This window comes from Miniopterus schreibersii (genome assembly GCF_964146895.1).
Source record: "Miniopterus schreibersii genome assembly, chromosome: 16".
Taxonomy (NCBI): Eukaryota; Metazoa; Chordata; class Mammalia; order Chiroptera; family Miniopteridae; genus Miniopterus; species Miniopterus schreibersii.
Window position 1 is genome coordinate 30,299,388 of NC_138116.1, and position 26,654 is coordinate 30,326,041.

General features: G+C 35.3%; 1 protein-coding gene across 2 annotated transcripts; it reads left to right on the forward strand.

Moving 5' to 3' along the window:
* Positions 1 to 824: 824 nt before the first annotated feature.
* Positions 825 to 26,654, forward strand: NSRP1 (nuclear speckle splicing regulatory protein 1). Of its 2 annotated transcripts, XM_081162675.1 has the most exons (8): positions 830 to 877; positions 1,309 to 1,335; positions 2,061 to 2,151; positions 18,448 to 18,504; positions 21,122 to 21,250; positions 22,135 to 22,342; positions 23,316 to 23,424; positions 25,119 to 26,654. In XM_081162675.1, exons 1-8 carry the CDS (start codon positions 858 to 860, stop codon positions 26,167 to 26,169), a joined length of 1,692 nt encoding a protein of 563 aa, XP_081018801.1. In that variant the 5' UTR covers positions 830 to 857; the 3' UTR covers positions 26,170 to 26,654. The 2 variants fall into 2 exon arrangements, with proteins under 2 accessions (XP_081018802.1, XP_081018801.1); XM_081162676.1 differs by lacking the exon at positions 1,309 to 1,335 and having other exon boundaries at positions 825 to 877.

Below are 26,654 nucleotides of genomic sequence, written 5' to 3' on the forward strand. Positions count from 1 at the left end.
TGAAATAAATATGAAGGTTTTACACAGAAAGAGGGTCATCTCCTAATGGTATAGGAGTCAATGCAAGAGGACATAATAATCCTAAATGTTTCAACATACATGAAAGAAAAACTGATGGAATCAGGAGGAGAAAGAGACAAATCCACAATTATAGTTGAAGATTTAAACATCCTTCTGTAGAAATTGAAAGATTTCTTGGGCTCTATAAAGAGTAATTTGGAATGGGCCAAGAGTGAGTGGGTGCACAGATTGAATGCGACGAGAATTTTTAAAAAAGAGTATGGTATATGATTAATAATACCAGTGGTCCCACGGTATTATTAATCAATTTGGTCCTATAATGAGACACTATTAGCATATAGATTTTCATCTTCAGCCAAATTACCCTGAGCCAGATATATTCATACTGAACACCTCAGAGGGGGAAAAAAAAACACACCGATAGCCTAGGGTAGCGGTTTTCAAACCTGAGTATCAGATTTACCTGGCAGGCTCGTTAAACTACAGATTTCTGGGCCCCACCCCAGGGTTCCTGATTCAGAAGCCCTGGAATAGAGCCCGAGGATTTGTATTTTTAACAAATTCCCGGGTAATGCTAACCTGCTGGTCCCGGACCACATCTTAGGAAGCACTGGCCTAGAATTTTGTCATTCTTTTCTTCCCACTGATTTCGAAGCAGTTTCCACACGAAACCGAAAGGCTCGGTTCCAGACGGCGCTTGAATCAACTCATAAAAAGATTCCCCGGCAGGGCGAATTCCTGGCAGCCCATATTCGCGCGAGAGTTTACGTGACGACGTCAGCGTCTGTGTCGGCGTCACGTCGGCGTCGGCCACGTTCAGCGGAGACCGGAGCAAGATGGCGATTCCGGGCAGGCAGTGAGTGATTCGGGAGTTAGGGTTAGGCTGGGCAATGAGAAAGCACGGCGACTGTGTTTTTGGCTGAGGAGTAAAAGCGCGCCGGAAGTGAAGGGGCTGTATCGTCAGGGATAGAGACGGGGAAGAGCGAGAAATCCTAAGGAACATATTCCCCTCCCCACCCCCCATTTTCCAGGATGGAAGCCCGAAGTTTTGAGGGAGAAACTTGTGAGGAAATAAAGGAAGTTAGGCTGAGGGGCAGAGAGCGAGACTTTTCTATTTTCCAAAAGCTCGGTCTGAGGCCCCTCAGTCTTGCTTCCTACCCCGCGCTTGAGTTTCTCCCGGTTTGGATACCTTCAGGGGCAATGAGAAGAGACAAATCCCTGGCTTCTTTAGAGGGCCCCGGTCTTGCGAGCTCAAGGCCTGATTCCCGCCCTCCCTTCTCGTTTTAGGGATGTGCTGAGAAGCCACAGAAACGGGTAGGCATATAAGGAATTGGGGTTTACGTTGCCGCAAGAGAGAAATATTGTACGTTCTTGGAAGTTTTACCTTTGGAGTATAATTCTTTTGATGTGGCTTCCTGTGTTTTGCTGCATCTTAAAGGCCAAAATGTGAGAAACTAAATGAGTTGGCTCTGAAGGGATGGTTCTCTCAGATGCTCCAAGACAAAGCAAGGGAGCTTAATAAAGTGTAATGAGAATTTACCCTATGACTACTTGGGTTTTCCAGTTAATGTAATCTTTTAAAATTTGTGGGTGACATTACCCAGTAACTTCTTTAATACTGTGTAAGTACACAGTAGGGGGAAAATCCATTTTCTTGACTCTTCTTAGACCACAGGATAATTTAGGGCATTTTTATTTTTATTGGACATGAACTGAGCTTTCCACTAACATGTTCTTTTTAAAACCTTACTGTCATTTGACCACCTAAAACATTTCTGAACTCTTCAGTTATTCTCGTCTTTGATTAAAATGGTATTTGAGTTTGGCTCATGTCTACAAATAATGACTTAGAATAATAATTATAAAATCTTAACATTAGAATTTTGAGATATCTGAGGATCGGAAACTGTTATGTGTTCATAGGCTATATGGCATGTTTTGACTTGGTAGCTTCATCTGGAAGAGGTAGTGAATGTATTATGTTTTAACATTTAAATATAATGGTGTAATTTCTATTTCAAAAAAAAAAACCAATGCAGGTATGGGCTTATTTTGCCAAAGAAAGCACAGAAGTTGCACCCTGTTTTGCAAAAACCATCAGTGTTTGGGAATGATTCTGATGATGATGAGGTAAGGGAACCTATGTTTTTCTGCCAAATTGTTGGAAATATATAAATATTTAAGTTGAACTTGTGAATTTGATGTGTTTGCTTGTCTTAGTTATTTGTCAATACACTGTCTCTGGAGTATATTGTAATTTACAGAATTGTCAGAAGGAATAAAGAAAGAAGCTCCACTGATTTTCTTTATAAGTGATACGTGGGTAATCTGATTTTTTTCCTCTGAAAGGTATGATAGTAATGTGTTTATTCCATTTTTTCCCCAGTACCATTGCCACTACCTTCATTACTTCCCTTTTGGATTATTTTAATAGTGTTGTAACTAGTTTCCTTATTACCTGTCTCTCCTCAAATTTAGTTTGAATCACTGTTACTCTTTTGTTCTTGAACCTGATTGTATTTAAAATTTAAACTGCTAATCCTGACACTGAAAGCCTTCCCTTTACTTTAGTTCAGTGCTACAAAACGTTGTGAAAATCGCAGGAAATTTGATTTATTTTAATGATGGCTAAACATTTTTTACACTTTTCTGATATGCCACTAAACTGAACTCTTAGAAATTCATGCTACTGAATATATCTAATAGCAGTATAAGCAGTGAGGGATTTAAAGTAATTGTGAAGTTTTGCTAAAAATTCATCCCTTGACCTGCTGGCCCTGCTGGACCTGCTGACTGTAAGTGAAACAAATATAAAGTGCAAGAGCAGAGCAGCGGACAGCTGCCTCCTGCACACCCCCTACCGGGAATAGAACCTGCAACCTTTCCGTGTAGAGGATGATGTCCAACCAACTGAGCCACACTGGCCAGGGTGCATTGTCATTTTTCAACTCCATAGTTTGTGTCTGTGTTTTTATCATTTTTAACTCTTTATTGGTATTCTGTATTTGGTGAGACATTGTTCTCATACTTAAGTTCTTGAGACGTGGTTTACTTTAGTACTTTGAACACATTTATTTTGTGTATGGATCATACTTTCTTGTTTCTTTGCATGTCTCATAATTTTTGGTTGAAAACTGAACATTTAAAATAATATAACTTGGCAACTCTGGAAATTAGAGGTTGTTTTGTGCTTTGTTAGTAACTTTTCTGTACTAAATCTCAGTTTGTATTGTTGTATGTCGCCACTGAAGGCTCTGCTTGGTTAGCTTAGTGGTCAGTTAATGATTTGACAGATTTCGCTCAACACCTGCAACAAAAAAGTCCAGTCTTGCCCTAGCCGGTTTGGCTCAGAGGTTAGAGTGTCAGCCAGTGGACTAAAAAGTTCCTGGTTTGTTTCCAGCTAAGGGCAAATGCCTTGGTAGTAAGCTTAGTCCCAGGCCTTGGTGGGGGCGCCTGCTGGAGGCAACCAATTGATGTGTCACTCTCACATTGATGTTTCTCTCTCCCCTCCCTTTCACTCTCTCTGGGAGGGGGAAAAAGTCTCCAGTCTGCTGAGGGGCTCTGTGCATGTTAGGACATGCCTTCAGTATACAGCCAGGTATTTTATAACTTTGCTTTAGCCTTCACTTCCTGCTTGTGCAGTCTCAAGGTCAGCCCTCAAGGTCAGTCGAGTGAGAGTTTAGGGCCATCTCAAATCTTTCCTGATTGTGCACAAAGGTCTTTGCATGCCTGTTGCCTTCATGATCCCCAGGAGTATGCTGGAACTTTCAAAGCCCTCTATGGGCATATTCTTCAGTTTTACTTTTAAAGTTTTTTGGTTAGTCTGCTGTTTGCCCCAGCTGTTACATCTGTTATCCACTGCCTCAGGCAGCCGCACTGTTCAACAGTTGTCTTTGATTGTTTTTGACAGACGCCTCCCCCCAGGGAAAAGACTGTTTAACTTGGCAGCTCTGTCAAATAAGGACAGTCTTATGAGTGGTGTCTTCCAGGGAACCACCATGGAGATCCATTAATGATTTTCTGGGATAGTGGTTTTGAAGGAGCTCTTAACCCTCTCCAGTGGCTGTCAGACTACTGGTTTCTGCCATGTTCGTGGGCCATTGATTTTAGGTACTGTGGCTCTCAGGAGGAGATGGTGGAAATAGGGCAAGTTAAAACACCACAAAATTCTTACTGAGGTTTTTGCATAAGAAGACTAGGGATTTTTATTGCAATTTGAATTTATAGATTAGGAAAGAATTTATATTTCAGTCTTTTCATTTATAAAGATTTCATATTTATTCAGGTGTTTTATATATCCTTTAGTACAGTTTTATCACTTCTTCCATAAAGTTCACATACATCTTGTTTTATTTATTTATTTCTAGGTACTTATAGCCTTTGTTGCTGTTATATGAGGAATTTTTTTTCTAGTTATTATTAGTATGTATGAGTGCTTTTGATTTTTATTGTTAATTCTAACACCCACATAGTTCTAATAGTTTGCCTTATGATTCTTTTGAATTTTCTTCCTAGACAATCATATTGTCTGCAAATGAGGATAATTTTGTTTCTTTTCAATTCTTTTACCTTATATTTCGTTGTCTTTGTATTACAATGTATCTTATTGCATTGCCTGGAAACTATGATATAAATAGAAGCAATGATAGAAACATCGTTACATTCCTGACTTTAATGAGAGTTGCTTATATAAAGTTTCACAATTAAATGCAATGTTTGCTCTAAGGTTTTGCTACTATTTTCAGTTTACTAAGAATTTTTTTATCATAATAAATGTTAAATTTTAATGTTTTTAGTATCTGTTAATGTGAATTTACATTTATATATATATATTTTTTAATCCTCACCTGAGGATTTTTTCCATTGCTTTTCAGAGAGAGTGGAAGGGAGAAAGAGAGAGATAAACATCGATGCGACAGACACATAGATTGGTTGCCTCCGGCATGCGCCCTGACCAGGGCTGGGATCTAGCCCTGCAACTGAACTACATGCACTTGGTCAGAATAGAACCTGGGACCCTTCAGTCCACAGGCCAGTGCTCTAACCACTGAACCGGCTATGGCAATTTTTTTGAAGTGAAATTATCCTTACTTTCCTGTAATTGGGTTTTTATTTAATTTGATTCATTGCACTCTACTAGTTCTTTTACCAGTGCTTTCCACTTTTGAGATCTTTGGCTTAATTTCATTTTTAAGCAGGTTTTCACCATGTGCTCATAGGAACATTATTTCCTAAGTTCTTGATTTTTAAGGAATGTTTGCCTGTTGCTTTTATCATCAAAATATCTGTTTGAATAAGTGTAGTATTTCTGGAATAACCATTTATTTTAAAACCTTGCAGACATTAGTCATTTTCCCTGGCACTGGATATTCTTAAGAGGAAGTACAATACTATAGTTTTTAAATCCTACTTCTAGATGACTTTAAAATTTGGCTTGGACAGCTGGTATTTTCTCTGTATCCTTTAAGTCTGTCTTTATATCCTTTAAGTTACATCTGTTATTGCCTTTAACTTATCTGTTATTGCTTTTAATCTAAATATTTAACTTTTCCTTCATTTCATAGAAATTTGTCATTGCATCAGAATATTTTTTCTGATCCATTTGCTGGCTACCATTTTGGAGAAGTATCTTTGTCTTCAGTACCATCATTCATTTATTCATTAGTTTATTCAACAAATATTTATTGATTCCCTGCTCTGTGCCATTTAAACAAAATAAAGCTACTGCTCTTGTGGAACTTACATGCTAGTGGGAGGAAGAGAGGTGATATATAGTTAGCTTAACATGTCATTTTCTAAATTACAAGGACCAAGAACAAGTAGACCTGGATAGGATGAGATAGTTAGCAGATATTTGGGGAAATTACTCAATATTTGTCTCTTTCTTTGCATTAACCATGATTATGTTAAACCCTTTTTCAGTATTTCAGTTATGTCTTTTCTGTTTCTTGCTGCTTCTAAGATATTTATTAGCTCTAATGGTGGTTTAGTCCTTTTTTCTTAGGAAAAAAGCTGTGCAGTTTCCCTTTTTATTTCTTTTATTGTTCTATTATCTAATCATCAACTCATTTAATTCATGGTCTTATTTTGAAAGAGTTTGACCAGGAAAAAAGGGAAGGTGATGAAGGTGATAGTTTGAAGGAATAATGGTAGAGTTGGTAGAATCTTTCTTTCTGTTGTTTTCTTAGAATAGAGGTGATTTGTGCGTGTTTAAGTTAAAAGGGAAGAAGGTAAAAGAAAAGGAAAGATTTTACAGGTAAGGAAACGGGAATCAGGAAGTTAAAGGAATAGACCTACATCACACACAGAGTACTTAAGTAATTTTGAACCCAGAAGATCTGCCTGATTCCAGAGTCCATGCTTTTAAACATTATAATGTATTCCCTCTGAGAGGCAGTTTGTTTATAATGGAATTTTAAAAGTTTGAGAGATTGGATTTCAGAAGCAGTAGCAAAAGGGTTAATTGTGGGATTAACAAAGATCAGACAAACTTCAAAGACAGATGGTTTTTATCATGTGAAATGACACAACTCTGTCGTCCGGTGTTTTAGGAATATTTTAAGGGATGGGGCTATTCATTTTTAACAAAATGGATATTCTGTTGTCCAGTTTTTTTTAACATTCCATCCTAAGGGTTTTCACTGGGGGTGTTACTACTTCCTGAGGGCCATTAAGAAATTTGTGGAATGGCTTTTGGTTATTGACACCAGTTTGGGATGTGGACCAGGGATGGTAGATATTCTGTGTCTCATGACACCATCTATGTGGGTAAAATCCCTCTAAACATGTATATGAAAAAGCTGTTTATAATTTTATAAGCCTAAAACCTAAGTTGTTTTTACATATAAACTCAAAATATGTTTTGCACATTTTATTTTTGTTAAATAAAATATTTTTAATAAAATTTAAAATACTTTTTTAAATGTTGTTTTTGCATGCAAAATGCAGGCTAAATTTTCCCCTAATTTGAGCATCTTGTAGAAAGACAGAAGATTATTTGTTATGTTGTTCAGAACTTTACCAAGAGTTTACCATTCAAGAAAGTTGGGTCACTGTTACCTGTGTCCTTTGTGGTATTTGAGTCACCAGTTCTGCAGTTAGCATTTGTATCTTTACATAAATGGTGATTACACATTTATGATTCTACATGGTAGAAGAATTTTGGAACCTACTGTTTTCTAACATGGTTGTGCATTTACATAAAGAAACACAGTGTAGCCCAACTGGTATGACTCAGCAGTTGAGCATCGACCTAGGATCCAGGCGATCGAGGTTCGATCCCCGGTCAGGGCACATTCCCAGGTTGCGGGCTTGATCCCCAGTCGGGGGCCGTGCAGGAGGCAGCCGATCAATGGCTCTCTCATCATTGATGTTTCTATCTCTCTCTCCCTCTCCCTTCCTCACTCTGAAGTCAATAAAGACATATTTTTTTAAAAAAGAAATACAGTGTATATTACTCTGTTATAAATTACTTCCCCTTTATATCTTCAGATGTATATATGTGTGTATCCAAAGGTGGATTAGAAAGAAGAAATACAGATGTATTATATATATAAAATTTTTTTAACTGTGTGTAGACAGTTTATATTATCTATGCATTTCATTTCAGTATAGATAAGGGGTGTTAACAAATACTTTCTGTAAAAGTGGGATATTGAGTATGATGGAGAACTGTTGTTCTGTGCCTTCCCCTGATACAAAATGCTCACTTATTATATATTACATTTCCATCAATATGTGGGTCTGTTTCTCTGGAATTTTTATTGTATTCCATTGATTTCTTTCTCTAATCCTGTATTTACTGTTTCCAACTAAGGGCAGAAATGAAGTCTGTTATTTTTTCACAAAAAGTCAGTATATAAGGATCTACTTGCATTGCTGCTTCTCATGCAAAAACCAATTAATCTGCCTTCTCTGTACTTCTTTGTATCCCTTAACTCAGAACATGGAGTTCCCTGGGAACCTTTCACACCTTTTTTTACATTCATCCTCTATGGGCATTTTGGTTTCTTGCCTTATATCTTTCTCAAGTTCCAGTCCATTGAAGATACCCCTTCTTGTTTTCTAACATGATTGTGGATTTTTTTCTTTTTGTCATTTCTAGGTTTGGAGAAAGAGGAGGCTTTAGCATACATTAATTTTTTAGCTTAAAGCAGAAGCTTTGCATTGTTTTCCTGCCTTTAAGATCTTTATTGAGTTGTTTAATCTCTCAGTCTCAGTTCTATATTTTAAAAAATATTTTATAATATATAATAAAAGTTTGTTTTAAGGATTAGAGATAGTATATCCTACAGTGCATTCATTGCACAGAGTAGAAGTGTAATAAATGGCAGCTAAGTTGCTACAATAAAAATAATCCTCTTTGCATGCAATAGCTGTCGTCATTAATCATTAGACATCTGAAAGTTTCTTGTGCTATCTCCATCCCACTTTGTGTTTGACACTCATAATTGTTATCCTGGCTTTTTTGTGACCTTTTAATAGAATCTTAGTCTCCATTTTGTGTTGTGGCCATTAGCTAAGAACCATTATATTAGAAAAATTTCATGAAGAATTGCCACTTACTATGTCGGGAAGGAATGTGGGTGGAGCAGGTTTGGGTGAGAAAGGGAGTAAGAGGGTGAGATTGCAGCAAAGCACAAATACTGAAAGAAATGATCAATTTTTTTTACCATATACTTTACATTAGAAATGCCTGTTTAGCCCTTGCATCAAAAACAATTTCTATAAATAAACTTTGTTTCCCTTAAAAAAAAATAAAGAAAAATTCCATAAAGAAGGCAGTAATACCATAATTTTATATATATATACACACACATACACACATGTAAATACTTATACACACATACACATATATATACACACATTTTATTGATTTTGGGGGGGGGAGGGAGAGAGGAACAGAAACAAACATTGATGTGTGAGAAAAACATCAACTGATTGCCTCCCACATGTGCCCTGATGAGGGATCGAACCCACCGCCTTTTGGTGTACCCACCGCCTTTTGGTGTACCAGATGATGCTCCAACAAGCTGAGCCATCGTGTCCAGGAAGACCATAATTTTTGAAATATTTTTTGTTTGATTTGTATACAATTTTATTGCACCCAGTTGCTCATCATTTTTAACTGACAATTTCTGATTAGAAGATAGTAAAAGCTTTACCTTCAAATTTGCTATTAAATAACAAAATTACCTTTCTATTTTTCCAAAACAATATCCATCTTCCTCATGTATTAACAGGCTTTGATATTGCCTAGTCTAACTTTACCATAAAAAATCATTTAAAAAAGTTTATTCTTTATTTTCATGTTTTAGTGTGTGTAGTCAGACAAAAAGCAATAATCCCCCATCTCATTCTTGGATTTATCAAAAGCTGAAAATAAAATAGATCAGATCACTTTCTGAAACAAAATTACTTTATTAGTTTAGTAATAATTTGAGGTTACTTTAAAGATAAGAAGCAGCATTTGGGAGGAGATTCATTTCCTGCCTTTGGGCTTTATCTGCAAGAACTACATCTTCAATGTCAAGAGATTGTATATTTATAACTGAACTCTAATAAAGTCTGTACTGGGGACTGTGCACACCTGACTTGGTCATTGTGATTATATATTAGGTGCCAAACTGTTGCTTGTCTTTTGAAAAAATACCAAGGGTATTTCATTAAAATTTGGCCTCTGTGGGGAGGATTATAAGACCTCAAACTGTTGATTATAAGTGCACTAGTTTTTACCAACATGGTTAATGATGCTTCTTTGGAAATTAAGTTTGGGTTTCTAAGTGGAATAAAGTGTAGTTTTCCTCTTATTGGTGTAATAATAATTGTAAGAGGTGTCATTAATTATAGTAAATATGTTTTCACTAAATCTTATAAAATTAGCTTTTCTACTGTTTTTGACTGATGCAACATAGGATATTGAGAACTATGTTCTGAGTTTTTTTCCTTTCATCCGTGTCTTACACTATATGTCAGTGTTAAATAATTGTTTTCCTTATGAGCAGTCCAAAATTACCCTCCTTTTTATACTCTCTTTTTGCTTCTACTTTTTGCTTGTTTTTTCATCACAGAGAAACTGTCACACAAAACATAAGATTGTTATTTCATACTGTATCCTTCATGATATTTTTCATCTCTCTCTCCCTCTCTCTGTGTTTGTGTGTCGGTATCTTTTTTCTAGAACTGTGAAGTCTCTTTGACAATGGAAAAAACTGTATGTGTGTAGTAAACTCTCTTGAAACATACAGAGAATTATTAGTCATACCTCTCATTTCAAGGCACACTCACATTATCAGCCTGCACAGGGCTCTTGTTTTATTAGTTTTCCTCTTTATCCCTGATCTCTTACCCCATTTCCCTTTAAACATACTCTGATATGTTTGATATATATGCTTGAATATGTATGTATCCTTTTATATTGTGTTGTTTTGAATGTACATGTTTTATATATATAAATACCATTGTGCTACAGATCTCATTTTTCAGTCAATACTACATCACATTGTGTATACCTAGTTGATTCTTACTACAGTATGTATGTCCACTATATTTTATCCCATTCCCTAAGATAAACATTTTAGTTACCTTCAGTTCTCTGCTATCACAACAACACTGTAAAAAACATTTTGGTACATGTCCCGATAAGAACCAAATAGAAACCAAAGAGTTTCTTTGGGGGTATATATCCAGGAGTGGGATTTTTGGATCAGGGAGCATACAGATACATTATTTCACTAAGTACTGGCAAATTGCTTTCTGGATTGATTGTACCAGTTTACATTTTCTTAGATACTAATCCATGGTTGGCTTTAGACAGTGAAGATCTCTTAGTTTGTTAATTTTTTGTGTGGTCCCTGTGGTGAAGGTGGCTAAGTCAGCAAAATAAATTCTTCCCTTCTGTAGTAGCAGTTTAAGCTGGGCACATGGCTGCTCAGAGATTATATTTTCTACTTTATCATTAGTCAATTGACTAATTTTGCCAAACATGGACACAAATATTCTGTGTACTTACACCGCAAGAGCTTAAAAGAAAAAGTTTTTAACTGAGGTAAAAACATTGTTTTATAACACCATATAGGTCTCAGGTATGCAACATTATAATTCGACATCTATACATACTACATTGTGCTCACCACCAAAAGTCTAGTTTCCATACAATTGACCCCCTTCTCCCCTTTCACCCTCCCTCCTGGTAACCTTTCCCTTTGGTAACCACTGATCTGTTGCCTGCCTCTGAGTTCATTTGTTGTTTTCATTTGTTTTTGTTTTATATTCCACACGAGTGAAATTATATCGTGTTTGTCTTTTTACATCTGACTTACTGTACTAAGCATAATACCCTCAAGGTCCAACCATGTTGTCGCAAATGGTAGGATTTCACCTACTTTTATAGCTGAGTAGTATTTCATTGTGTGTATGTCATATATATCGTCTGCAGTGGTACCTCGGTTTTCAAACATCTCCGTTGACGAACATTTCGGTTTACGAATGTCATAAACCTGGAAGTAAATGCTTCGGTTTCAAACACGCCTTGGAAGTCGAACATGCCACACGCCTTCCACTGAGTACAAGATCTTGACATCTAGCTGTTGGCTGTTGATCCCTTGGTTTTCAGACGTTTCAGAACTCGAATGGTCTTCCAGAATGGATTACATTAGAAAACCGAGGTACCACTGTACTTTGTTGAAAAAATAGTGACAAGAATAGGCATCTTGCCTGGCTGGTGTGGCTCAGAGGTTGAGCATCAACCTATGATCCAGGAGATGGAGGTTTGATTCCCGGTCAGGGCACATGCCCGGGTTGTGGGCTTGATCCCCAGTAGGGGGCATGCAGGAGGCAGCTGATCAATGACTCTCATCATTGATGTTTCTGTTTCTCTCTCTCCCTCTCCCTTCCTCTCTCTGAAATCAATAAAAACATACCTTAAAAAAAAGAAAAAAAAAAAGAATGGGCATCTTTGTCTTGTTCCCAATTATAAAGGAAAAGCTTTCAGGTTTTTACATTTGAGTATAATGCTAGCTGTAGGTTTGTCATATATGGCTTTATTATATTGAGATACTTTCTTTTTACATCCATTTTTTGAGAGGTTTTATCTTAAATGATATTGTATCTTGTCAAATGCTTTTTCTGCATCTTTTGAGATGATCATATCCTTTTTATCCTTCATTTTGTTAATATGGTGTCACATTAATTTGTGGATATTGAACCCTTCTTGCATTTCTGGAATAAATCCCCCTTGATCGTGTTGCATGATCTTTTTAATGTTTTATATTCAGTTTGCTAATACTTTGCTGAGAATTTTTGCATCTATGTTCATTAGAGATATTGGCCTGTAGTGTGCATGCGTGTGTGTGTGTGTGCGTGCGTGTGTGTGTGTTGTCCTTGTCTGGTTTTGGTATTGGGGTAATATTGGCTTTGTAAATCTAATTAGAAAGTATTTCCTCCTCTTTGATTTTTGGGGAGAGTTTGAAAGGCTAGGTATTAAATTTTTGGCTCATTTTATGTATTTATCTTTTTAAAAAATATTTATCTGTGTCTGTATTGATTTCAGAGAGAGGAAGGAAGAGAGAGAGAGAGAGAGAACTATCAATGATGAGAGAGTCATTGATCGCCTGCCTCCTGCACGCCCCCACCGAGGATCGAGCCCACAACCCAGGCATGTGCCCTGACTGGGAATCGAACCTTGATCTCATGGATCATAGGTCAATGCTCAACCGCTGAGCCATGCTGGCTGGGCAGTTTGGGCCTATTTCAAAATCTGTGGTGGTTTTCTTTTTTTCTTTTAAATTTTTATTTATTGATTTTGGGGGGTCAGCAGAGGAGAGAGAGAAGCATTGATTTGTTCTACATATTTATGCATTCATTGGTTGATTATTATATGTGCCCTGACTGGGAATCAGACCCACAATCTTTTGGTGTGTACAGAACGATGTTTGATCCAACTGAGCTACCCAACTAGGGCTCATGAGGTAATTTTTTATAATTGCTAGTACTTTGTAGTTTTTATTGCTGTTGTGAATGTACCTTATTTTCCAGTTGACTGTTCTGGTGCAGAACAATGCTGTTGATTTTTGTATCCCACAGTCTTTTTAAACTCATTTACTGTAATAATTTGTTTATACCATTTGCTTTATCTCTTCTAATCCTTACACCGTTTTTTTCTTTTTTTTTTTTTCTGTTTTGTTATATTAGCCAAGTCTTCCAGTAGTATGTTGGACAGAGAACCTCAGTGGGCATCCTTTCCCTATTTCTTAAATGGGACTCTTCTGACGGTATATAAATGAAGTTTTACTGGATGGAACACAGCCTTTCCATTCATCCTTTGTCTGTGAATGCTTTTGTGAAATAGTGACAGAGTTAAGTAGTTGCAACAGAGGCCACATTGCCACAAGCCTAAAATATTTACCATCTGGCCTCTGCTCTAGATCTGTGCTAATATGGTAGCCACTATGTCATAGAGACGTTTAATTTTAAACTTAAATAAAAATTAAAAGTGAGTCCTCAGTCACGTGTGTGTGTGTGTGTGTGTGTGTGTAGAAAAAGGAAAGAGTATTGTTATATATTATTAATATATATAAAATGGATCAGACATTTTTATGTTCTTCTTATTTAGAATTAAAGCTAATAGGAACCTACCAATTCTTAGATTAGATGTAAAAAATTAAGATGTTGACCAAGTACAGCTCCTCCCCCACTCCTAGTGCTATAACACATAGTAGGCTCACAGGACATGTTTGTTAAATTAGGTTGAGACATTTGCAAGGAACTACTTCAGGTTTTTTAAAAGGTATTTCCCTGAGATTTTTGGTAGAAAACATTTTGAAAGGTCAATATGGGCCCTGGCCAGTGTGACTCAGTTGTCTCTACACCAAAAGGTCACAGGTTCGATCCCTGGTCAGGGTGCATATGAGGCAACTGATCAATGTTTATGTCATATCAATGTTTCCCTCTCCTTCCCCTCTCATCCTTCTCTCTCTAAAATCAATAAAAACATATCCTCGGGTGGACTTAAAAAGGAAAATAAAGAGATCAATGTGGAACAATAGCTGTTTTTGTACTTTTAGGACAGTCAGAATGTTTGCCTTTGAACTCATTTATAAATTGGATTTTTTTTCTTTAAGATAAAGGCTGTTACAGGATATTATTTTTTGTCTTCAAAAGTTTAAACAAATGATAATTTGTGGTTTTATTAGAATGTATTAATGAATACTTTCTTACATTATTCTGTGACCTAGTCTTTAGACATAAAGTAGAATAACTGCCTGTCTGCTAATTTTGAAACTAATCAATTAACCACTGTATTGTGTAGTTTGGTCACATTCAACCTTAATTATTTTTTTAAACAGCTATTTTTCCTTAGGTCACTTGCAAGCTAGAGAATAGTTTCTGGCAAGAAGTAAAACGTTTTTTAATATTTGTACTAAGCAAAATACATTCCTTTAAAATAACGCGTAATGTAAAAAGCCAGTTTCAAAATGATTCCATGTATTTTTAACATTCATGAAGTAACTAATAATTATATAGAGAGAGAACAGATTAGTGGTTGCTAGGGATTAGGGATGGGAGAGGAGAGGTGGGTGTGGCTATAAAAGGGTAGCACAAAGGAATATTGTAGTGATAGTACAGTTAATTATCTTGATTGCTGTGGTAGTTACAAGAAGCTACTTGTGTCATAAAATAGCGCGGGGCTGTACATATACAAACAGGAAATAACTGGTGAAATATGAATAAGCTTTGTGGTTTGTACCAAAGTCTGTTTCCTGGTATTGATACTGTACTCCAGTTATGTAAGATGTTAACAAATTGGGGGAGGCTGGGGGAAGGACTTCCCTATACATTTCTTTACAACTTTCTGTGAATTTATAATTATTTCAAAATAAAGTTTAAAAAAATATACTTCTTTAACAAGAACTCCCACTCCACACCAAGGCATTTATTAAAGGCAGATGTTCATTCAGTTGACCTTTCCTTGCTATCAAGTCCCACCATCCAGTTATTACTAGAGCAGCACAGCATAGAACTCCCTCAAAGAAGAGTTCTTTCTAATCTACTTATGCCTTGGGGCAACATATTTTATAAGTAGTTTGTAGTAATACCACTATTGGTTCTGGAAAACCCATTTCTGGCTATGCCACAGTTCCCATAGCTATGAAGGATTCAGATGTATGCATGCTCCATTTTCCTTTCTATTGCTGTGCTGAATATGAAACCATAAGGAACCCTAACCCACAGAAGAGGACATGTACAGCCTGTTAAATATTTAACAGAATAGATTTTCCTGTTTCCATAGATGCCAATTGAATCATACTGTACAACTTCAAATAAATACCAGTCATGTATTTTATTATGCACACTGATAAATATACTATAAAGTAGAACATAGTTTACATGCTTTTCTGGTAAACAGTGGTTTGGCTATAATACTCCAAGGAAAAAAAACTTAAAACTATTCTTTTCCATAATTTAATTTTAATTTGTGTAAATATAAGCATTTCTTCAAGTGTTAATGTTCTTAACCTTTCTTGAGCACTTTGAGCCAGATACTTGCTAAACACTTAAAAATATATCATTTAATCCTCAGAACAACTTTGTGAGGTAGTTACTGTTATATAGATGAGTAACATACCTGAAGTAACACAGCTAGTAAGAGAGTGAACAGACAGAAAGTCAGATTCCGGAGACTTCACTAGTGATCATTATTTTGTACTTCCTCCTTAAGCCATACAGTATAGGACAGCTAAGGTTAGAGGCTGATATGTTGGCACTTTTTATTTTATTCCAAGGGCAACTATATGAAATCTATTTAATCTCTTGGTGAGTTCTTTAAGATGAAGATGTGATTTTGTCATTTTTATCTTCTCTCACATATCCTTTTTTATTAAAAGTTGAGTTTTAAAATTTGTACTGAATTTTAATTTAAAATTTATACACAATCTTAATTTAAGGATAGCTCTAAAAACTTGGAAAGACTTGACCTTTAAAATATAAAATCTTACCCTGCCTTTTCAAAAATTTACTGATTATTTTTATCTCAAGTATGGATCTAGACAAGAGTTTCTTATGTAGATGATTTTAAAATACCATTTAATACATGTATTGGTTTTTATGTAGGATCAATCCTATAGAAACAACTAAAAGTTTTATTGCTATTTTTAACTTTTTGTGTGTATGTGTTTAAACAAGTTGTTGGCATTGTAGTTATCTCCTTTAATTGTCATTGTCAGAGTTCCTTTAGTTAGAAAATTGAGAATTAATGAGCTTCAAAAGGAGATAATCCTCCCTGAATTTTTCAGCTTAGGTTCAGAGTCACCTCTTTATCCACTGATGCTATTGGAACTCCAGGGATCTAAGTCTCTGATTATGATATGTAAAATTACTGTACTCCCTCTATTATGTACTCACCCTGTAAGAAATAACTTCTAATTTTTTTTCAAAGATGAGATTTATCATTCTTAACAGCTGTAACCGTGGAAACAAAGCCTCTTGAGATGTCTCAAAGTACATATACTTTATATTGGAGAGTCCCTTCCCAGTCTGTTTAGTCTACACTATATAAAACTAAAAAGTCATTGCTTTGTGGTTTATTTTTTCAAGTTCAGTAGTTTAGGTTGAAGCAACCAGTTTTAAAGTGACAGCAGGTGAACTGTGACAGACTGGAGGAGAGATGGGCAAAATAATAAAAGAAGTCAAATTCCAGCATTTGGAGACTTTTTCTTCTAGTCAATCCTGAATCAGTGATCAAAAAAAGTTTATATTTAACTTGTACTAATTGGAAGGACATAAAAGTACATTGAGAAGAATTTCATGAGATGTTTATTAGCATATTTAATATTTTAATGTTAAAAATTGATACTTTAGTGAAAATGTGTTGTATCACATAATGAAAATTTTTATTTATTGAATAATACATGTAATACATAAGTAATTCACTTAGCATAGCACCTGGCTCCATGTTAGGTACTATTGTTTTGTTACCAACATCTCTTCCTCTAGTCAGTCAGTCTGCTATCTAAAGTGTCCTTAGTTCTTTGCCTGTATATATATTTTTTATCCTCACCCAAGAACATGCTTAGAGAGAGGAGGGAGGGGGGAGAGAGAGAAACATGGATGTGAGAAACATCAGTTGGTTGCCTTCTGTATGTGCCTTGACTGGCATTCGAACCAGCAGCCTTTTGATACACAGGATAATGTTCAACCAACCGAGCCACTCTGGCCAGGCTGCCTTTGCACTTCTTTTAAATTAGTGAGTGTTCTGTTACTTGTATGACCTTTGTGTATTAACTTTGTCTCCATGGTCATAGGGGAACTAGAATTAGGTTTGTTTATTTTGTTCTCTTTATTGCCATGGAAAACAAGCAAAGTTGATACTATACAGCTGAAAACAGCAAATGCCAATAGTCTAGAGAACTATAGTCCTAGGGATGAGGCTTATATTTTTAATTAAAAATAAATTTATTAGTAACTTTATTTTTTTTAAGATAATTTACACACCATAACATTCACCCTGTTAAAGCGTACATTTTAGTGTTGGTTAGTATGTTTAATCAACATGTTTAACAAAGCCTTATGCTTTTAAGGAAACATTTTTACTTAAGTATGCTAATTATATTTCTTTTCTTAGCTGTAAGTCTTTACTTTTGTCCATGCAACTACTATTTCCTACTCCTCTTGTCTTCTCTTAAATTCTTTTTGATTCAGGTTAATGTCATATCTCTTTAGAGAAGGCTTTCTTGATCCTCATACATTTTGTTTCCCTTTGCTCCCACAGCCCTTTTTTTAATCCCTTTATTATATTGCTTATCACATTTATATTATAATTATCTTTTTGGTTATTTGTCTTCTCTTTCAGACCATTTATCTCTCAAGGACAAAGACTATTCTTGTTTTTCTGATATCTTTAGGAGCTAGAACAGTGCCAGATATGGTAGGCATTTCAGTACATATTTATTGAATGATTATAACTTCAGATAGTTTTGGCTACCCATAAGCCGTAAGCATATACTAAAAGCTTGATATACTATATTTAATGGTGATATTAAAATAATGTGTTTTTTGTTGCTGGGAATGATACCATTTAGTGTTGGAAGGGACCAATCCACCCCCACCTAATACATGCGCACTCATACATGTTCACATGAACACACAAAGCAAATTGAAATCCATACAAGTTGAATGACTTGGTGAAGTTGAAGCTAGGACTGAAAAACCCATTACCACATTTTGTCCTGTACTGTTCTGTTTCTTTCTCTTGCACCTTATAGCCTAATATGATGAGTTGCAGTGAAAATTCATTTGTTTCCAAAAGACCTTGATAATGTTAATTCATAATGTTATCTTTCTATTTTTAAACATAAGTAAGGAACCAGTTGCCAATCAGAATTTTGGAAAAGAAGTATTAAACAATGACAACATTTTTCTGTGTTCTAGACCTCCGTGAGTGAAAGCCTGCAGAGGGAAGCTGCTAAAAAGCAAGCAATGAAACAGGTAAGGTAGAAGATTGAGTTAAATACATTTGGTGAAGTACATATTTCAGCTTACATTTTTAAGTATCAGTTTTGGTATCTAGGTACTGAGACAAAAGTATGTAGAACGACATAATTTTATCTTGACCCTTGTTTTTGAAAATATGTTAAGATGTTTCTTGATTTCCATAAATTTCTGGGGTTTATAAATTTTAAAGGAACAAACAGAGTGAAGAGTTAACTCTTTATTGCTGTGTTGTAGATTAAGCCTAGTTCTGCTTTCAGATGACTCAGCAGTCTAAAAATGGATTATATGGTTTAATAATTCCTGCTAGTGAGCTTACTTGCCAAAAAAAATTTCTTTACAACCAGAGTGATTTCACAACTTTATAATATTTGAAATTCATCTACCAAGAAAGGGGAATATGAGATCATTTCTGGTAGTCTTGCTAGCACCATTATTTATATATAATGCTGTATATATTTCCAAGCATTTTTTTATATACATATATTATTTTACAAATTCTCACAAACCTCTTCATGGTCCTGATTAAGAAATCTGAAATTTCAAAAGGATAAATTACCCCTCTTGATCATATAGTTAGTTACAGAAATAAGCCTGAAGGCTTACTAATTTTTGTCCTGCTACACCAGTGTATCTTAGATTTAGCTCTTGCAGAACAGAATGAAATTAAACAATGATAAAGTACCTTTTTTTTCTACTTTAATTCTTTCTGCCTTCACATTTTCTGTAATTTTTGGCACCTATTTCTCCTGTGTCTAAGTAGAATCTAACTTAAGGATAAAGTTGTTAAGCACTTTCTGTGTGCTAGACATTATAGCATAAATTACTTTCTAAGAATTATCCTTAATTCTTACAATTCTATAAGATAGATGCTTTTATAATCACCATTTTGTAGCTCACGAAATGAAGGCAAAAATAACTTCTGTGACTTTCATGAGGTCTCATATTTAATAAAGGGTCGAGATGTGTTCCAACACAGGCAGTGAAAATGCGGAGCCCACCCTTTTAGGCACTGTGTTTTCCAGCTTTCCTGCGGAATAGGCACAGAATTAGATATTTAGTTATTATTTTTAAGATTATATCTTAGTTTCATAGTGGGGTATAATGTATAACTCAGCAGCCTCAAAATGATTGAATACACACATAAAATCATAAAAAACCTGATTCTTTAACATAAATGATTGGTTTGAATCCAAATTTTAGAGTTCAGTAGAATTTGAGAGAGACCATGAAGTCAACTTCTTTACTATATAGATAGGAGAATTAGTTCCAGAGTGTGGTAACTTCTCCAAGGTCATGTAGGTTTCTTGTTTTTTAGTGTTCTTTTGACATTTTTGTTCTGTCTTTTCTTTTCCCATTTTTTTTAAATCCTCACCCAAAATATTTTTTCCATTGCTTTTCAGAGAGTGGAAGGATGAGAGAGAGAGGAAAAAAACAAAAACATCAATGTGAGAGAGACACATTGATTGGCACATGTGCCCCGACTGGGGCCAGGGATCAAGCCTGCAACCAAGGTACATGCCCTTGGTCGGAATCTAACCGACACTCTAACCACTGAGCCAAACCAGCTAGGGCAAGACTGTAGACTTTTTAGTCACAGGTGTTTAGGGAAATCCCTCTCCCCTCCCTCTCCCTTCTTTCCACTCTCTAAAAAGCAATGGAAAAAGTATCTTCAGGTAAGGATTTAAAAAAATAAATAAATATAGTTACAGGGATGTGAAGCATAGCATAAGGACTATAGCCAATAATAATATGATAACTATGTATGATGCCAGATGGGTACTAGACTTCCTGGGCTGATCACTTCATAAGGGCTATAAATGTCTAATCGCTATATTGTACACCTGAAACTAATATATTACTATATATCAATTGTAATTAAAAAATAACTTTTTTAAAAAAAAAAATAAGGGTTGAGCTGGCCCTGAAGCTCTAGGTAAGATTTTGATGGCCTGAAAGCAGGAGGAACAGCATTTAAGGTAGAGGGAATATGATGAACCAGAGGCTGAGGATTTTATATTGCAAAAATATTAATTCAAAAATATCCCCATTTTTTTGTTATGTTGGAAGCGTTTTAAAAAGTATTTCCTACCATTTGAAAACATTTTATTTGGTAACTCAACTAAAAATGATATGAAAATACTATATAGGCATCTAAAACCAAGGTTAGATGTTTCTAAGTCAGACCTTGGACCTTTTGACCTGTGGATGTGGATAATTTTAATTATGTGCGAATGAGTAAATAATAGTTAATATTATTGAGCACTTATTCTCTGTGATGCTCCATTCTGAGTGTCTTAAAGTTTATTAAGTTATTTAATTATCACAACTTTGAAAATAGATATAATTCTCATTTTTTTTATATGGGGAAAACAGACACAAAGTGATGAAACAAAACTTGCCCAAAGTAGCTAGTAAATATAGAGCCAGTATTCAAACTCAGGCAGCCAGGCTCCAGAATTGATGTTTACATTTTTTGTCTTAAAATATGATTGATATAATTTTTATGATATATTTCTGACTTATGATTCTGCCTCAGGAAAATTACTTAGACTTTTTTGTGCTGTTAGCTAGTTCATATTTCTAAAACATCTTTAATTTTTTTTTTTTTAAGACCAAACTGGAAATCCAAAAGGCCCTTGCAGAAGATTCCACTGTATATGAATATGACAGTATTTATGATGAGATGCAGAAAAAAAAGGAAGAAAGTAATCCTAAATTGCTTTTGGGAAAAGACCGAAAGGTTTGTGATTGAAAATACAATCTTTCTTTCACCTTGACCTGCATTGTGAATCTTATTTCAGCATGAAGATGAACTGAGAAAAAGCTTTTAGGCATATGAAGTGTGAAGTGCCCCTAGTTGCAGATATTATAGATTTGATTTAGAACCCAGGAAGCCCTACATTTAGTATTCCAATAGGAGCAAGTAAATTATCTAACAATTTTATAAATTTTCATTTTTGCTTTAAAACCATTCCAAATTATTTTTTGAAATATTTTTCTTAGAAAGTTTTTGTTCTGCTCTTGTCCATGTTTATTTGTATTTTATCATCCTCTCATTTTTTTATTGCTTCCTACCTGATAACTGAATCATCTGCACATATCATGATTTTTAGTTAGAAAAAAATTAATGGGAGGAATTAAAATAAGTTCAGATTTTCTGTCTTATTCTTTCACAAGCACAGACTGATTTTTAAGGATCTTTGCATCTTTTAGTATCTACAAATTGGTAAAAATTTATATTAAAGCTACTATTTTAAATAATTATATTACAACTATTGTGGAAAAAATAGTAGGGACCTTTATGATTCATGTATCTATTGCAGAAATAAGACCAATACCAGTAAAAAGGGTGACAAAAACAGTAGAAAAATTACCCATTTTGTTTGAGATTTTAAAAAATGATAAAAAAGCACTTTGAATATTTTTTATCTTACACTTACATTTTTACTGAGAAGAATTTTAGTTTCAATCTTGCTAATAAATTTATATTGATTTTTGGAGGGACAATGACAAGCCTACCTATTTGGACTAGAATTTCTTTCTTAATGAATTCATGATAAAAAATAGAGTATTTACAATTATTATCTTTGACTCTTTTCTAAATAATCTTATTTTTCCCCCTAGCCCAAGTATATTCACAACTTACTAAAAGCAGTTGAGATCAGAAAAAAGGAACAGGAAAAAAGAATGGAGAAGAAAATACAGAGAGAACGAGAAATGGAAAAGGGAGAATTTGATGATAAAGAGGCATTTGTGACATCTGCTTACAAGAAAAAACTGCAAGAGAGAGCTGAAGAGGAGGAAAGAGAGAAGAGGGCTGCTGCGCTCGAAGGTGAAATGGCAGAGGGAGATGGTAGAAGGAAACAGATGCAGCAGAATTCTGCCCTGTGGTTAGCTATTTGTTCTGTCATTGAACTTTTAGATTAAAATGTGGTCATAATTTATGTATAGGAATTGAAGGTACAAGTTATGGTATTTATGTTGTATTATAAAACAGAGAGGAGATTTTTTACTAAAAATAGTTGTGCTCTTAGTAACTAGTACTTCTGCTGGACTTTTCATTTATATCTTGTTTTATTGCTTAAAACTGTGGTCATTACAAGTCATTGCCTTGGAAGATGATTCCAAATGTAAAAACATTGATTACAAGGCATAATACCAAGACACTTAGAGAAGCAGTATTAGCTGAGATTTAAATCCTAGTTATATTTTCTGGAATGAGCAAACTAGAATAACATCACCCAAGGAGCATCAGCTGGGCATTTAGAAAAAGAATAACATTAATTCAAGAAAGAACAAAGATGTGCAAAGGCCAAAGTCATAGTGCTCTGCTTTAGTGTTTCCTCCTCATGGTCATTTCTCAAGATTTGAGTGAAAAATCTACATATAAATAGCTTAATTGGCACGTGCTCATCAACTTTAAGTAGAAGAAAACCAATATGTAAGACTTGGTGTATGCATGTACCATGTATTCATCTAGAGCACCAGTCAGCAAACTTTGTGGGAAGGACCAGATAATCTCTACCATATGATCTGTACCATGTGATCTCTTTGCAACTATTCAGCTCTACCTTTGTAACACAGAAGCAGCCCTAGACAATACATAAACAAATGAACAGGGCTACATTCCAATAAAAATTTATTTACAAAAGCAGCAGGCCAAATTTGGTTTATAGCTATAGTTTGCCAACTCTTAATCTGGAGAATAGTTTATACACAGTGTATGTCATATACTCTATGTCTGTAAAACTGAACTGCATTTTTGTTGTGTTGAATATATTCTCACTTTGCTTACCCTCTCTTAGCACGTTTGGATGTGACCAAGCAGAAAGATCTCAGTGGATTTTATAGGCATCTATTAAATCAAGCAGTTGGTGAAGAGGAAGTCCCTACATGCAGCTTTCGTGAAGCTAGGTGAGACGTGGCATATGGAATATTTAGAAGAAAGATACTGTTCATTATCTGTGGTTGTGGATCATTTGAGTCCTCTGAAAGACAGAGGATTACAGCATTGCAGATTGTTTTGTCAGCCAAACCTGACCTAATTGAATGAATGGCTAGGAATTCACAGTTTCTTAATTTAAAAACCTGCAGATTTAGGTCAAGATTGTCTTTATTCTGCAATAATTCTATGTGCATGTTTAGGTAGTTTATAAAAAGAGATGTGATTTATTTTTATAAATAGGACCTAGCCTCCATAAAATGTAAGATTCACATATTAAGGGCTAGAAATGCACTAGCCAGTATAGCCCCTAGTTACGTATGGCTGTTTAATATTACATTTAAAATTTTGGTCACAACAGCTACATTTCAGGTACTCAGTTGCCACATTTGGCTAGTGGCTACCGTATTAGTACAGATATGAACATTACCACTTATGTAGACGTTTCTATTAGTACTGGTCTAGAAAATAAGGATTAGAGGATTTTTTAATAAAATTATAAAGCATTAAATAGGAATGGTGAAATGATTATGCCATAAGTATATAGCTGAAGGTAAAAGGGAGATTAGTCCTAAACTTGTATTTAAGTAAACTTTTTGGGAATAGAAACATTCAGATAAGAGGACCTGAGTTTTGTGTTGCTGGGGAAAGAGGAGAGGCAGGAAAATGGGATTAAAGATTAAGAGAGGAAATTAGGTTTATACTTGCCACCCCCCATCTCCTAGGTTTTGATTTAAAAATTGATGAGACTTATGAATCTAAGAAGGTATATTTGAAGATTTGAGATTTTTAGACAGAAAATTAGAGTTTCTATTAGAATTTGATCTAGAATAGTTGTGAGGCCAACCATGAAACTCCATAATGTCACTTAATAGCTATATTTCTCAGTCTGTTATAATAGAGTTCCTAATTATTGGTGAATACTTTAAGATAGTTGTACTAGCAATTCCTGGAGAACCATAGTTGTTGCTCTATCCGTATGATTAATAAGTGATAATGAATGTGTGAGTAATGTAAGTAAATTAATCCCACTTATCAGCTGGGAAAATGTAGATGATGTAAACAGTTATAGTGTTGCCAATTATAGTGGTTGGATGGATTCACATATTTCTATTTTGCTGTGATAGGTGCCAAGGAGTATATCAGGATGTTGGTGCTGCTTTAATCTTAAGAGGGTTTATTTAGTGATATTTCAAATTAGATTTTGCCACCATTTGCTATGAAAAAATTTATCTATTTCCAGGACTCTGCTTAATTTTTATAAAAATAAAAATCCAACACAGAGCCATAGCTTGAATTTCACATTGTGAAAATACTACTAACATCAGAATATATCTTTCTTTTCCTAATTATTCTTTGTCTATGCTTAGCAAAAATGAAGACATGGCACAGACCCCTACCTGAAGGTTCTGGTGGTCCATTACAGAAGGACTTATTTTTTTTCCCACTTCTACCAATATTGAAAATACTCTGAATGTTTAGAAAATGCTAGTTTGCACATGTTTATAAGGTAAAAAGACATCAGCACCTTTTTACATTTGGCTAATCAGAAAGCACATATAATTGTAGTTTTATTGATTTAAATATTGAGAAAAATTATATGGACACTTCATTTGCTTAGTGTAAATGATAATGTGGCATTTAGTGTTGTATTGTTTTTTTAAAGGTCTGGGATAAAGGAAGAGAAATCAAGGGGTTACTCTGATGAAGTACATTCGGAGAACAGAATACCACATGAGCAATGCATTCGCCAAACTGTTGTGAAAGTAGAAGAAAACCCAGATGCAGACAGTGACTTTGATGCTAACAACAGTGAGGATGATGAACTGGAAGAAAAGAATAAAGTGAACTGCAGAAGGGAGAAGAGCATAGAGACTTCTGGGAATGACTCTAGGCATCACAGGAATCAAACCCACTCACGGTCATCTAGTGAAGAAAGAGAACATGGTACCAAACGCCACACAAAGAGTTCCAAGTCAAGAGGACACGAGAAAAGGGAAGATCAGCACCAAGAGAGACAGTCCAGGGACCAGGAGAACTATCACACTGACCGTGATTACCGAAAAGAAAAGAAAGATTCCCATAGGCACAGAGAGGCCGGTCACAGAGACTCCCACTGGAAGAGGCATGAACAAGAAGATAAGCTGAAGGGAAGGGACCAAAGAGAGAGAAGTGACAGAGAATGGAAAAGGGAGAAAGACAGAGAGAAATACCCCACAAGGGAACAGGAGAGAGAGAGACAGAGAAACGATCATGACCGACACAGTGAGAAAGGAGGGGACAAGGACGAGAAAGGCAAAGAGAAAGAACATTCGAAAGCAGGGAAGGAAAAACTTGAAAACAGAGAAAGAGAAAAGCGAGAAATGAGTGTCCAGTCTTCAGAGAGAAAGCGAGACAGAAAGGAAGGCAGCCCGAGTTCTAGGGCGAAGGGTAGGTTTCTCGACCAGGAGAGATCCAGTAAAATGAGAAACACGGGGAAGGACAAAGAAAGAAGCGCAGAGGAACCCTCTAGTCCTGAAGCATCGCTGGGAGCAAAACACCGAGTCTCAGAGGAATGCCAGGCGGCGGGGAAAGAGCAAGAGCAGCCCCACGAGGCAGGGAACAAGTTTGCAAAACGGAACAGTGAAGAAACTGTAATGTCGGCTAGAGACAGGTACCTGGCCAGGCAGATGGCACGGGTTAATGCAAAGACATATATTGAGAAAGAAGAGGATTGACTTTCTGGAACATGCTGTGTGAACACATAAAGGAGGGTGTTAACAGTGGTAAAATATGTTTTCAAAATTCATTTTTGGTTTAGTGTTAATTCAAAAGTCAGTCCTTTTATCTTGAATGTCTGACTGAATCGATATATCACATTTATTTATCAATGCCACATTCTTAGTTGTATTCAGGCAACCTAAAGAGTGTGCTAAATCCCAGTAGGTACTTTATGAGGAAAATTAGCTCCACTGTAATCATTAAAACATAATTTAAACAACTCTCCCAATGTTGGTTTTGTTGCAGGAACTGTTTATTTTATAAATACTGTGTTTCAGATAAAATTAAGTGGATTTGAACATAGAGAATATTGTTATACTTTATGTTTTGAAATTTGTATTAAAGTATAAAATATGGATAGATATACACCTTGTCTAACTTTTTAGCTCAAGCATACCTGGCTTAAATGAAAATAAAAATAGTGATATGTTTGTACTTTTAA

Coding starts and splice junctions, on each gene's coding strand:
- NSRP1 (XM_081162675.1), top strand. CDS start 858: ATGGCGATTCCGGGCAGGCA. Junction 18,505..21,121: donor AAAAGCAAGCAATGAAACAG/GTAAGGTAGAAG, acceptor TTTTTTTTTAAG/ACCAAACTGGAAATCCAAAA. Junction 21,251..22,134: donor TTTTGGGAAAAGACCGAAAG/GTTTGTGATTGA, acceptor TTTTCCCCCTAG/CCCAAGTATATTCACAACTT.